The 14,822-nt window shown below is 38.2% G+C and overlaps 1 protein-coding gene across 1 annotated transcript; it reads right to left on the bottom strand.

Moving 5' to 3' along the window:
• Positions 1-11,981: 11,981 nt before the first annotated feature.
• LOC131393296 (olfactory receptor 1L1-like) lies at positions 11,982-12,914 on the bottom strand. Its single transcript, XM_058523952.1, has one exon. It carries the CDS (start codon positions 12,912-12,914, stop codon positions 11,982-11,984), a length of 933 nt encoding a protein of 310 aa, XP_058379935.1.
• Between the last annotated feature and the right edge of the window lie 1,908 nt (positions 12,915-14,822).

A 14,822-nucleotide genomic window follows, 5' to 3' on the forward strand; every position in this document is an offset into this window, starting at 1 on the left:
TTCTGTGAAGAATGTCATTGGGATTCTGATTGGGATTGCATTGAAGCTGTAGATTGCTTTAGGTAATATGGACATTTTAACTATGTTTATCCTTCCAATCCATGTGCATGGAATATCATTCCATTTCCTTATGTCATCACTGATTTCTTTCAATAATGTCTTATAGTTTTTTTCGTTTTTTTTTTGGTGAGGAAGATTAGCCCTGAGCTAACTTCTGTTGCCAATCCTCCTCTTTTTGCTGCGGAAGATTGGCCCCGGGCTAACATCTGTGTGCATCTTCCTCTACTTTACATGTGAGATGCCTGCCACAGCATGGCTTGATAAGTGGGGCATAGGTCTGTGCCTGGGATTGGAACCTGTGGACCTCGGGCCGCCAAAGCAGAGTGCACGAACTTAACCACTATGCCACTGCACTGACCCCCTATAGTTTTCATTGTAAAGCTCTTTCACCTCGTTGGTGAAATTTATTCCTAGATATTTTCTTCTTTTTGTTGGGATTGTAAATGGGATTATATTCTTGAATTCTCTGTTAGTTTGTTGTTAGAGTATAGATGTGCAACTGATTTTTGTAAGTTGATTTCGTACCCTGCAACTTTGCTGTAGTTATTGATTATTTCTAATAGTTTTCTGATGGATGATTTAGGGTTTTCTATATATAAAATCATGTCACCTGCAAACAGCAAGAGTTTTGCTTCTTCATTGCCAATTTGGATACCTTTTATTTCTTTTTCTTGTCTAATTGCCCTGACCAAAACCTCCAGTATTCTGTTGAATAAGAGTGTCAAGAGTGGGCGCCCTTGTCTTGTTCCTGTTCTCAGAGGGATGGCTTTCAGTTTTTCCCCACTGAGTACGATGTTGGCTGTGGGTTTGTCATATATGGCCTTTATTAAGTTGAGGTAGTTTCCTTCTATACCCATTTCATTGAGAGTTTTTATCATAAATGGATGTTGGATCTTGTCAAATTACTTCTCTGCGTGTATTGAGATGATCATGTGCTTTTTATTCCTCATTTTGTTAATGTGGTGTATCACATTGATTGATTTGCAGATGTTGAACCATCCCTGTGTCCCTGGTATAAAACCCACTTGATCATGGTGTATGATCTATTTAATGTATTTCTGTCTTCTGTTTGCCAATATTTTGTGGAGGATTTTTACATCTGTGTTCATCAGTGATATTGGCCTGTAATTTTCCTTCTTTGTATTGTTCTTGTCTGGTTTTGGTATCAGGGTGATGTGGGGTTTGTAGAATGTGTTAGGAAGTGTTCCATCTTCCTTTATTTTTTTGGAATAGTTTGAGAAGGATAGGTATTAAATCTCCTTTGAATGTTTGGTAAAATTCTGTGGAGAACCATCTGATCCTGGACTTTTATTTTTTGGGAGGTTTTCCTTACTGTTTCAATCTCTTTACTTGTGATTGGTCTATTCAGATTCTCTATTTCTTCTTGGTTCAGTTTTGGGAAGTTGTATGAGTCTATGACTTTATATATTTCTTCTGGATTTTCCATATAGTGTTTCATAGTATTCTCTTATAATCCTTTGTATTTCTGCGGTATCCATTGTGATTTCTCCTTTTTCACTTCTAATTTTTATTTCTTTGAGTCTTCTTTCTTTTTTTCTTAGTGAATCTGGCAAAGGGTTTGTCAGTTTTGTTTATCTTCTCAAGGAACAAACTCTTAGTTTCATTGATCCTTTCTACTATTTTTTCATTTCAATTTCATTTATTTCTGCTCTAATTTTTATTATTTCCCTCCTTCTGCTGACTTTGTGCTTTGTTTGTTCTTCTTTTTCTAGTTCTGTTAGGTGTAATTTAAGATTGCTTATTTGGAATTTTTCTTGTTTGTTAAGGTGGGCCTGTATTGTTATGAATTTCCCTCTTAGGACTGCTTTTGCTGCATCCCACACGAGTTGGTATGGTGTATTTTCATTTTCATTTGTCTCCAGATATTTTTTGATTTCTCCTTTAATTTCTTCAATGATCCATTGGTTGTTCAGTAACATGTTGTTTAGTCTCCACATATTTGTCACTTTCCCAGCTTTTTTCTTGTAGTTGATTTCTAGTTTCATAGCATTATGGTCAGAAAAGATGCTTGACATGATTTCAATCTTCTTAAGTTTATTGAGGCTTGCCTTGTTTCCCAACGTATGGTCTGTCTTTGAGAAAGTTCCATGTATACTTGAGAAGAATGTGTATTCTGCTGTTTTTGGAAGGAGTATTCTATATATATCTATTAAGTCCTTCTTGTCTAGATTTCCATTTAATTCCACTATTTGCTTTTTGACTTTCTGTCTGGATGATCTATCCATTGATGTAAGTGGGGTGTTAAGGTCCCCTACTACTATTGTGTTGCTGTTAATATCTCCTTTTAGGTCTGTTAATAGTTGCTTTACATACTTTGGTCTTCCTGTGTTAGGTACATATATAATTATAAGTGTTATGTCCTCTTGGTGGAGTGTCCCTTTTATCGTTATATACTGCCCCTCTTTGTCTCTCACTGTCTTTTTTCTCTTGAAGTCTGTTTTGTCTGACATAAGCATGGCCACACCCTCTTCCTTTTGTTTACCATTAGCTTGGAGTATCGTCTTCCTTCCCTTCACTCTGAGTCTGTGGTTGTCTTTAGAGCTGAGCCGTATTTCCTGGAGGCAACATATTGTTGGGTCTTATTTTTCAATCCATCCAGCCACTGTGTCTTTTGATTGGAGAATTCACTCCATTTACATTTAGAGTGATTATTGGTATATGAGGGCTTAATGCTGCCATTTTATCACTTCTTTTCCAGTTGTTCTGTATTTCCCTTGTTTCTCCTCCCGTGTATTTTGGACTGCCAATTCAGTTTGGTGGTTCTCTGTGATGGTTTTCTCAGTTTTCTCTTTATTTATCATCTGCCTCTCTGTTCTGTTTTTTTGTTTAGAAGTTACCATGAGGTTTGTATAAAAGATCTCGTAGATGAGATAATCCATTTTCTGATAGCCTCGTATTTCATTGGTCTAAGCAGTTTCCATCCCTTTCCTCTTCTCTATCTAAGTTATTGTTGTCACAACTTATTTTCTTGTTGTGAGGTTTTGGTTAAAATGAAGTGATTATAGTTTTTTTTTGATGTTTTCCTTCCCTTTATCTTTATAATATTATAATTAAGTGTTTGCTGACCTGTTCTAATATTGAGCTGCAATTTTTTGATTTTGTCTGCCTGTTTATCTCCTTGCTCAAGGCTTTGTAAACACTTTCTTTTTTTGTTCATGTATGAGGGCCTTCTTGATCATTTCTGGTAGTGGTGATCTTGTGGCAATGAACTCCCTCAGCTTTTGTTTATCTGGACAAGTTTTTATGTCTCCATTATATCTGAAGAATATTTTCACTGACTAGAGTGTTCTTGGCTGAGAGTTTTTGTCTTTCAGAATTTTGAATATATCATTCCACTCTCTCCTAGCCTGTAAGGTTTCTGCTGAGAAATCCTCTGAAAGCCTGATAGAGTTTTCTTGGTAGGTTATTTTCTTCTGCCTTGCTGCCCTTAATATTTTTTCTTTGTCATTGACTTTTGCCAATTTTACTAATATATGCCTTGGAGAAGGTCTTTTTACTTTGATGTAATTAGGAGTTCTATTAGCTTCTCTTACTTGTAATTCCAGCTCCTTCCCCAGGTTTGGGAAGTTCTCAGGTATTATTTCTTTGAACAAGTTCTCTGCTCCTTTCTGCCTCCTTTCTCCCTCTGGAATACCTATAATCCTTGCATTTCCTAATTGAGTCAGATATTTCTTGGAGAATTTCTTCATTTCTTTTTCATCATAGTTCTCTCTCCCCCTCCATCTGGACTATTTCTCTATTCCTATCCTCACTATTGATAATTCTTTCCTCCATATTGTCAGCTTTGTTCTTTAAAGAGTCCAGACTTTTCTTTATCTCCTCCATTGTGTTTTTCATCTCCAACATTTCTGATTGGTTTTTCTTTATAGTTTCAATCTCCATTGTGAAGAATTCCCTCTGTTCATTAATTTTATTCCTGATTTAATTGAACTTTCTGAATTTTCTTGTAACTTGAGTTTTTTTATGATAACTATTTTGAATTCTCTGTCATGTAGATTGTAAATTTCTGTGCCCTCAGAATTGATTTCTGAGTGCTTGTCATTTTCTTTCTGGTCTGGAGGGTTAATATGCCTCTTCATACTATTTGATGGTGTGGATTCATGTCTGTGCATAGTGATAGTATCTGGTCACAGAATCTACCTGTGGCCACTGGGAGGGGGCAGGAGCTATGTATTCTGAGCCCACTATAATCCCTGGCAGCCGTCCTGTCCTTTGGAAAGGATCCTGGCAAAGGCCCTCTGCATTTGTCTGCTGGCCGCTGCTGCTTTAATACATATGTGCCCTTGGGTGGGGGTCCCTTGCTTTGGCCATTTGGCTGAGCTAGTGTGCCAGGCATGGGGTGGGGCACTTTCTTTCAAGTGCACAACCATGGGGGCACTCCTGCTCTGCCCTCACTGACTGTTCTCCTTGCATGCTTGGCTTGGTGAATACACCCCTGCGACTGCTTAGCTTCCTTAGTGTGGAGCTTCCCATGGGCTGTGAGGCAACATGGACAGTGAAGGTATTCCTGAGGAGGACTGCCCCTTCCCCTCTCTCCTCTCAGAGCTGTGCATGGTCCCGCACCCTGGGTCTCTGCCCTTGGGGGAGGGAAAGGAGATCCTCTTACCTCCTTCCACTTCCTCCCAGAGGGCCCACCACCTCCACCTTCAGACATATGGCTGCTTGTGTCTCTCAGACATCTGTTGTGTTGTGTGACTATCTTTTGTTTGTTTATGAGTGACTTTTCATTGTGTCTGAGCAAGGAGAGTCTAAGGGAAGAGCTCACTCTGCCATGATGCTGATGTCACTCTGAATTAACTTTTGTATATGATGTCAGTTAAGGATTGAAGTCTTTTTTTTTTTGACATATGGACATCCAATTGTTCCAGCATGAATTGTTGATAAAACTACCCTTTATCTATTGAACTGCCTTGGCATGTTTGTCAAAAATCAATTGACCATATATGTGTGGATCTATTTCTGAACTCTTCTGTTTCATTGATCTATAAAACCAATAGCACACTCTCTTGATTATTGTAGCTTAGTAAGTCTTGAAATTGGGTAGTGTAAGTTCTCTTTTTTTTTTTTCAAATTTATTTTGGTTCTTCTAGGTTCTTTGGCATTTCCATATAAATTTTAGAATAAATTTTTCAATTTCTAAAAAAAAGCCTGTTGGAATTAAAATTTTTTTTGGTTTTTAATGTTTTTTTTTTTTTTTTTTTTTTTTGTGAGGAGATCAGCCCTGAGCTAACATCCGCCAATCCTCCTCTTTTTTTGCTGAGGAAGACGGCCCTGGGCTAACATCGGTGCCCATCTTCCTCCACTTTATATGGGACGCCGCCACAGCATGGCCTACCAAGCAGTGCGTCGGTGCGCGCCCGGGATCCGAACCAGCGAACCCCGGGCCGCCGCAGCGGAGCGCGCGCACTTAACCGCTTGCGCCACCGGGCCGGCCCCCTTTAATGTTTCTATTTAGTTATTTTTGACAAATAAAAATAGTATATATTTAAGGTGTACAACATGATAGAATTTTGACTGAGATTGCATTAAATCAATAGATCAGGAATTGGCAAACTATGACCCATAGCCCAAATCTGGCCCACTCCTATTTTTGTTCACTTTGCAAGCTAAGAGTGGCTTTTAAATTTTTAAATGGTTGAAAAATATCAAAAGGAGAATAATAGTTTTTAACACACGGAAATTTTATGAAATTCAAGTTTCAGTGTCCATAAAGTTTTATTGGGGCACAGTCCTGCTGATTTGTTTGTGTATTGTCTATGGCTGCTTTTGTGCTACAATGGCAGAATTGAGTAGTTGAGACAGAAATCATATGGACTACAAAGGCCAAAACATTTATTCTGTAACTCTCTACAGAAAAAAAAGGCTGACTCCTGCAATGGATCAACTAGAGGATAATTGAAATCTTAACAATATTGAGTCTTGATTTACGAACATGGACTATTTCTGTATTAGCCAGAGTTCTCCAGAGAAACAGAACCAACGGGATGTGTATATATATGAGAAAGAGAGATTTATTTAAAAAAGATTTAAGAGAGATTTATTTATTTTAAGGGATTGGCTCATGTGATTGTGGAGGCTTGGTAAGTCCAAAATCTTCAGGGTAGACAGGCAGGCTGGAGACTGAGGGAATATTTGCAGTTCTAGTCCAAAGGCAGTCAGCTGACAGAATTCCTTTTCGCTCTGGGGAGGTCAGTCTTTGTTCTATTAAGATCTTGAAATAATTGGATGAGACTTATCCACATTACAGAGGGTAGCCTCCTTTACTCAAAGTCCAGCATTTAAATGTTAATCTCATCCAAAAAATATCTTTGCAGAAACATCCAGAACAATGTTTGACCAAATATCTGAGCACCATAGCCCAGCTAAGTTGACACATAAAATTAACATCACATTCCCCCTCCTCACAAATATCTCCATCTTCACCTTCAACATTCACTAATAGTCTACACTTTTGCCAATATTCAAAATAAAAACATTAAATGGAATTTTACAGTTTGCCTGTAAGTAAAAAATATATTTTCATACTTATAAAAGAAATAATGTTTATGGTCAGAGAGTTGGGACCCTTTATGAAGAAGCAAATTTTAAAAATCTATATTTCCACTACCCAAAGGTAACTACTGTTTCTACATTTTGTTAGATTTTCTTCTCTGACTTAAAATTATTTATATTTCTACTAAGTTTTATTTCCGAAGAGTTTAAGGACGCTTATAAGAATGTATAAAATAGAGATAGGAGAAACTGAACACGAGGTTAGAGAAGAACAAAAAAAAAGAATAAACAAGGGTGGGGACATAAAATTGAGCCAGGAATGACTCTGAAAATGCGGATTGTACTGACCCTTGCTATGGGTGGGCCTCAGACTTGGCTCCAAGCTTTCTCGTCAGTCACAGAGTTCACAGTGACCAAAGATAAAATTAAACCAGTTGCTTGGGTGAAATACTAACATCTGAGTTTCTAAGAACAGACACGTTCCATGGACTTTCTTTTAATCAGCCTGAATATAGGCTTTTGGCAATCACCTTGGTGCATAAAAAGTCACTCTAAGCAATAATTTGGAGGCAAAAATAATGCTGTCTGGGTGCTCATGTCTTCAGTGGTCTGGGTTGACAATATATAGGATTTTGGATTTCTAGGGAAGTATGGATGAGCTGCATGTCCTCTGAGCAATCTTCTCTAAATAATTTTTCTTTTAGTTAAACTTTTGATAAACACTGAGTGTCAGTGAACTCCAAATATTATTCCCTTGTTAGTGCCTCAGCTATGACTGGTGTCTATTATCAATTGAGTATAGATGAGTCCTATTTAGAGTTGTCAATCAAGTCTCACATTATAGCACTGAGAGCAGGGTTTTGGGTCAGACAGATATTTTAAATCCTAACTCCATAACTCAACTAACTGTGTGGTCCTAATAAAATTATAAAATTTCACTAAGTTTAAGGGTCCTCATATGTAAAATGGGAATAATATTAGTACCCATCTTGTAGGGTTCTTATAGAAATTAAAACAGATAATACATGTATAGTATTTAACACAACAGCTAGTGCATAGTAAGTGCTCAATAAATGATAGTAATTATTATTATTATTACCCTTTATAAAGTGAAAGGGCTTAACAGGGATTTGTGCCAGGAAAAGAATGTTGTCAGACATCTGCTTCGAGGTGTGCTGAGGCAGCACCCATCAGATATGCTCCAGGACCGACATAAAATCCTAACCTTAGACTACATAACTTTTGAACTGCCTCCCAGGTTCTGATATATTCCAACACCAATTATTAAATGTTAGCCTGTAGACCAGTGTTGGTCCATGATGAAGCATTCATGGGTCTGCAGTAAAATGAAAAAAAAAAAAAAAAAAAAAAAGGAAATGCATATCTGCATTGGCTATATTCTTTTCTGTATCTTTATGTTTAAAGTGTTTCCTTTAAAAAGAATTTAGGTGGATCTCTTTAAAACCAGGCTGGCAATCTCTGTCTTTTAAATCTCTGGAAGGATGTGGTCAGTAAAATTACATGTAATGTAATTATTGATAGTTTTGGGTTTAAACCTACCATTCCATTTTGGTGTTTGTTTTCTATTTGTCCCATATTTGTTCTTTGGTTCATTTTTTCTTGCCTCCCTTTGGGTGGATTGATTATTTTTTAGTATTCTGTTTCATTTCTTCTATTGACTCTTTAGTTATGCCTCTGTGTTTGTGGATACTCTAGAGATTACCATATGCTCTTTCACTTACCATGGTTTATCTTTCAAAGATATTCTACTACTTAAGAAATAACATAAAAACCTCATAATAGTACATTTCCAATTCTTCCCCTATCCTTTGTAGTCTTGTCATATAGTTTACCCCTACAAATGCTGTAAACCACATAATCCATTGTTATTATTTTTACTTTTAACAGCTGCCTAAAGAGATTTAAAGACTTTATATATAATTAACAGATTTATAATTTATCTCTATATAATTATATATATATTTTAAAAGTCCATTATATATTTACATACATTTTTATTATCTCTAGTGCCCTTCTTTCCTTCCTGTATATCCAGATTTCTGCCTGATGTCATTTCCCTTCAGCCTAATAAACTTCTTTTGACATTTCTTGTAGTGCAGGTCTGGTGGAGACAAATTATCTTCACCTTCATCTATCTAAAAATTTCTTCATTTGCCTTCAGTTTTGAGTGATATTTTTCCTAGATATAGAATTATAGGTTGATGGGTTTTTTTTTTTTTTAGCATTTTAAAGTTGATGACCCATTGTCTTCTGACTTTCAATGTTTCTGATAAAAACTCTGAGATTATTCTTATCTTCTTATTCTTTTTTTCTCTTGCATGGATTATGTCTCATTTCCTCTGGTTGTTTTCAAGATTGTCTCCTTATCTTTGGTTTCCAGCAGTTTGACTATGATGTACATACATGTTGTTGTCTTTATGTTTATCCTACTTGGGTTGCATTGAGCTTTTTGAATCTGTTGGAGGGTTCTCTCTCAGCTTTTCAGCCTTTCTTCAGCTGAGACAGAAATATTGGACAAGGACAGATTCTAGAGATACTTACCTGTCTTAGTCTGTTTGGGCTGCTATAACAAAAATGCCATAGGCTGGATGGCCTAAACAACAAACATTTATTTCTCTTCTGGAGGCTAGGAAGTCCACGATCCAGGTGGCAGCAGATTTGGTGTCTGGTGTTTGGTGAAGGCTGGCTTCCTGGTTCATAGATGGCTGTCTTCTTGCTGTGTCCTCCTGTAGTAGAAGGGGGAAGGAAGATCTCTTGGGGTCTCTTTTATAAAGTCACTAATCCCACTCATGAGGGCTTCACCCTCATGACATACTCACCTCCCAGTGGCCCCACCTCCAAATGCTATCACATTGAGGGTTAGGTTTCCAACATATGAATTTGAGGGGAACATAACCATTCAGTCCATTGCATTATCTGAGGCATGAGCTTGGTAGAGGCCCAGATCTCAGCTAACATCTAACATCTAGGTGGCTCACTTCAGCAAGCTATATAAAGCAAGGTCTCAGGAATTATTTACTAAAGTTTAAAATAGTCATACCCTCTGACCCAGAAAATCCACTCTTAGATATATAGCCAATAGAAATGTGTATGTGTTTTCACCAAGAAATATGTCCAAGAAAGTTCATATCAGCATTATTCATAATAGCCAAAAACTGGACCAATCAAATGTTCATTAACAGGAGAATGGATAAATAAATTGTGATACAGATACAATTCTGAATACTCTACAGCAAGGAACATGAACAAATTATAGCTTTTGTAACAACATAAATGAGTCTCATAATATTGAGTGAAAGAAGACACATATATTTCTTCAGCTTAAATCCACACCCTCTGTACAATGTAAGGCACTGTTTCAAGCCCCTATATAGCAAGTAGCCTGAAAAATATTGAAGCAAAGTTGAGTCCAGGCTGAGTTCTGACCTCTCTCCTCTGTTGCAATAGCTTTGAATAAAGTCTTCCTTGCCTTTTTAACTTTGCCTGGTGCAATTTTTGCTTTGATACCTGTCTAATATATGCTTCCCAAATTTACCAGTTGGATAAGACACTTATCTTCCCTGGGGTAGAAACAGTAATAGGGTAAAAAAAAAAAAGCAAGAGTATTATATTAACTAAACTCTCTTCATGTGGAAGGAAAGATTGAGACTAGGAAGGAAGCATTCCCGCCAAACAATGATGTTTAACTTTTCTACTTTTATTTTATTTATTTTATTTTATTTTAGTGAGGAAGACCAGCCCTGAGCTAACATCTGATGCCAATCCTCCTCTTTTTCGCTGAGGAAGATTGGCTCTGGGCTAACATCCGTTCCCATCTTTCTCTACTTTATATGAGACACCACAACAGCATGGCTTGACAAGTGATGCATCGGTGCAAGCCCAGATCGGAACCTGCGAACCCCGGGCTGCTGAAGTGGAGCGTGTGCACTTAACCGCTGCGACACAGGGACGGCCCATAACCTTTCTACTTTTAGATGTTCACATATAATATAAATTTTTCTACTACATTCTGATTATTCATTTCTTGCCACAGCATAAATATCTCCCCACCATAATTGAGAGAGTGATGTTTATGTTAAGCTCTATGGCCCAATAAAATATAACAAAATATCTAAAACTGGTACGTTTTTTGGAGTCTGTCTTACTGGGACATACACCTTTTTACAAAAATCACTGTTGTCAGTTTTAAAGATGAGGAATCTGAAGCTCTTCAATATTAAATAATTTCTCTGAGTTGGAAGTGACCTTAAATATCATCAAGCTGACTTCCTTCCAGATATATGAACTGTCTTTGCAATACCTTCTCTAGGGAGGGTGGATGTCACCTTTCAACAACACTGACTTTTGAGTTTCTTCCTTATTCTGTGCCAGGAATTACTTTCTCAATTCTTACACATATTGGGTCTAGTTCTGTCTTCAAAAGCCACTCAGAATAAACCACATTACAGAGAAATGATCTGTTCTTAAAAGATAGGCAGACTCATGGATGGTAATGATATTGGAAATATAGATACTTATAGGGTGAATCACACCAAAAAGAGGCTCAGGAAGACTGATGGACCAAGAACTGTCAGACAGACAAAGGGAAGAAAGCCAGAGCAGAGACACAAAAGCAAACCTTAGCTCCACTGCATATGGCTGGTCACCTAGAGTGATGGACCCCAGTTGCTAAGTCAACTAGCTCCTGAGTGCCAACTCTTGATTATATGCTGTGTTCAGGACTCAGGACACTGTGTTGAGTGAGATTCCAAAAAAGGAGGAGACATCATCTGTTCTCTGTGTGGTGGATAAGAAGCTGTCCTTGCTATTGGGGAGGTCCTAATCTTATGGGGAAGACAACATGTGCATGTACCTGCACACAGGTGCACACACACACACACAGTTACACACACACACACACACTACCTCGTTAAGTAATTGCAGAGATGTTGAAACAGCTGCAAATTGAATAACTGATTGCAGCTGTTTCTTGGAATATATAAGGATACTGGGAACTCAAAATTATTGAAAAAGGAGAATTTGGTCTATAAAAATTAGTGAAAACTATTAGTTTTCACCTGTACTTGATAAGAGTGACTAGGAAAAGAGAATAGGAGAGAGGAATGAAGAATGGGTGCAAAGCCTCTGGATCAATTAGGGGACCCTAGTAAGGTGGCCTTTATTGGTGGGTACACACATAAGATATATACTATATTTATACGATATATATTCTAAATATATAAGCCTGGGTACAATATTCTAGTCCTGTCATCTATACAATTTCCTATGATCACTTGGCTTAGGTATACTAACCTCAAGTAGCTTGATATATACACCAGGATTCAGCAGAAATGAATGCTCACAGGAGAAGACTCACTCCTGTGCCTGCCCGCCCGTGAAGGTGCTGCCTAGGACTTCCTCCTGCTCATCAGCACCCTCAGGCCCCGCTTCATGTCTTTGCTCCTCAGGCTGTAGATCAAAGGATTCGACACGGAGGACAAAACTGTGTAGATGACTGTTGCCACCCGGTCCTTGATGGTGTAAGTGGACAGGGGTCGGAAATAAATGTAGATAATGCTTCCGTAAAAGAGGGTCACCATGGTGAGGTGGGAGCCACAGGTAGAGAAAGCTTTACTCTTTCCAGCAGCTGAGGGGATCTTAAAAACAGTAATGAGAATTTGTAGGTAAGAAATGATAACACATATAAAGGGGGTTACCAAGGTTATCAATCCTTCTGTGTTAATTACAATTTCATTGACAAAAGTGGAGGAGCAGGATAATTTCAGCAGAGGATTGATGTCACAGAGGAAGTGGTGGATGACATTAGTGTCACAAAAGAGAAGACGATTTATCAGGAGAACTAGTAAGAGGGAATGGAGGTGAGAGATGGAACAGGAGAAGGCCAGCAGCAGGACACAGCGGCGGTGGCTCATGGTGGTGACATAGTGGAAAGGATCACAGATGGCCACATAGCGGTCAATGGCCATGGCTGCCAAGAGGTAACTTCCTGTGTTGGCAAAAGCCAAGAAGAAATACATCTGGGTCATACACTCAGCATAGGAGATGGACTTTTTCTTTGACAGAAAGTTCACCAGCATCTTGGGAACGATGGTTGTTGTGTAACAAACATCGATGAAGGATAAGATGCTGAGGAAAAAATACATGGGTGTCTGTAGCTGAGTGTCAGAGAGGATGACCAGGATAATGAGCAAGATTCCCACCACAGTGACGGCATACATGGTGAAGAACAGGGCAAAGAGTGGCTTCTGGTCCTCGGGCCGGGAGGAGAGTCCCAGGAGGATGAACTCAGAGACACTGGTGGTTTGATTTACCCTCTCCATGATCCTGCATACACCAATGAATATAGAAAATTCTAGAATTTTCAATTCAACAAGTTTCAATTTATTCCTATGTCCCCCAGGATTACTATAAATGGTCCATGATTCTGTTCCCTTCCACAGTCCATAAAAATAAGTTGAACAATAAAAAAGTTTAACCTGTGTTAAATGCAGGGACACCAGAGAGTGGATTTCCTTTCAGAAAGAATCCCAGGTGAACCTCAGTGATGCATATTTCTCTAGTTCCCCATAAGTACTTATTAAGGTGTGTCAGGTTGAGGCTCATTTCTCTACTATCCTTGCAAACAAAACAAAACAAATAAACAAAAAACCCAAACAACTAAGTGGATCAGGTAAATAAGATGAACACAGGCACACAGTGTTTAGTCACCATTTTGGAGCCAACACTTTCATTAAAACCTGGCAAAATGCTACATTATATATGAACCTCTTTATTAATAAACACTCCTAGAAGTTGGGGATTTATGCTTTCACAATTATTCAATATATTCTTGTATTAAATACTCATTGGGAACCCAACACTGATATTACGAAGATGAGTGATTCTCAGTTCCTTTTCTGAAGGTGGATATAGGCAAATGGAGAAGCTAAACTTTTAAATAAATAAATAAAAGCAATAAATCACTACAGGTATAGTGATAGATGCACTGGAAAGCGACAAGCATAGTGTGGTGCCTTTGCTAAGAGCACACGTTTTGAAATAAGCTCCTTCACTTTCTGGCTGTGTGGTCTTAGGCTGATTACCAAGACCTTGATTGTTAGAGTCCCCATCTGTAACACAGGGATAGCAAATACTTCCCTGCCCCAACTCTCCTTCTCCTCCTTCACCAACACTTGCTTTACTTCTTGCCCAAATCCTCTTCTCTGTCAGGTGTTCCTAGATGCTCTTGAAAGCAATGATTCTGTATTTCTTTGCAAAATTTTATAATTTTCATTCTTTGACCACACTTCACCTGAGTTTATGAGATTTTGTAGGAGACATATTTATTTGTATGATTTGAAAATGGGTATATAACTAAGGCAAATCATAGTTATGCCTAAGACATATTGAGCCCTTACTAGGTATTAGGCATCTTGAACTAAATACTTTATGTGTATTACACAAAACAGCTCTCTGATCTGGCTATCAACAGCATTCCCTTTAAACAGATAAGAAAGTTGAGGTTAAAGGTGTTAAGTGTTTTTCTCAATATCATGCAGCCCAGAAGGGCCAGAGCCTGGATCCCAGCCAGGATGGTTTTAGACACAAAACACCTCTTCATGCTTTAGTAAAGCTTCAAAAGTTTATGCCAGAAACAATTGTGCAGGGGTGTTACTTTTCACTATGGAAACTTTCTACCTTAACATCTTTATTGTAGTGACTGACAGGCTTTCAAAATCAGTGTTGCGTGTAGTCTCTTACTTTAATTGCTAGAGGCAGGAACTCGCAAGCCTCTTGTTGATTGGGGGCTGAGTTTTCCTGGAGCTGTGGCAGGCGGAGCAGAGGACAACACTCTAGATGTAGAGACAGAAGATGTGGCTTTGAATCCTGCCTCTACTATTTACTCACAATGTCTTTAGCAAAATCCCTTCACTACTTTGAGTTTCACTTTCCTCATACGTAAGACAAAATAAAACCTGCTCTCAAGAGAAAAGTGAGGAACATATATGCAAAAGCGGTTTGTAAACTACAAACAATATATATCAGAGAGATGACGGAAAGTGCCTGATAAAGAAGCAAGCAGTGGGGAAGGAGAGGTGAAGCTAGACTAAAGGCAGAGAGAAGGGAAAGGACTTTGGGCTATGAAAACAGGAAGCTAGGGCTAGGAGCATGCAGGGGGTGGTGTTGCTGGAATCAGAGTGATTTTTTTCATTTTTTTTTCCCAGTCTTTCTAGTACCCATCATCATGG

The sequence above is a fragment of the Diceros bicornis genome, chromosome 28 (genome assembly GCF_020826845.1).
Source record: "Diceros bicornis minor isolate mBicDic1 chromosome 28, mDicBic1.mat.cur, whole genome shotgun sequence".
NCBI lineage: Eukaryota > Metazoa > Chordata > Mammalia > Perissodactyla > Rhinocerotidae > Diceros > Diceros bicornis.

Excerpts from the sequence above, each read along its gene's own strand:
- LOC131393296 (XM_058523952.1), bottom strand. The coding sequence starts at position 12,914 with ATGGAGAGGGTAAATCAAACCACCAGTGTCTCTGAGTTCATCCTCCTG.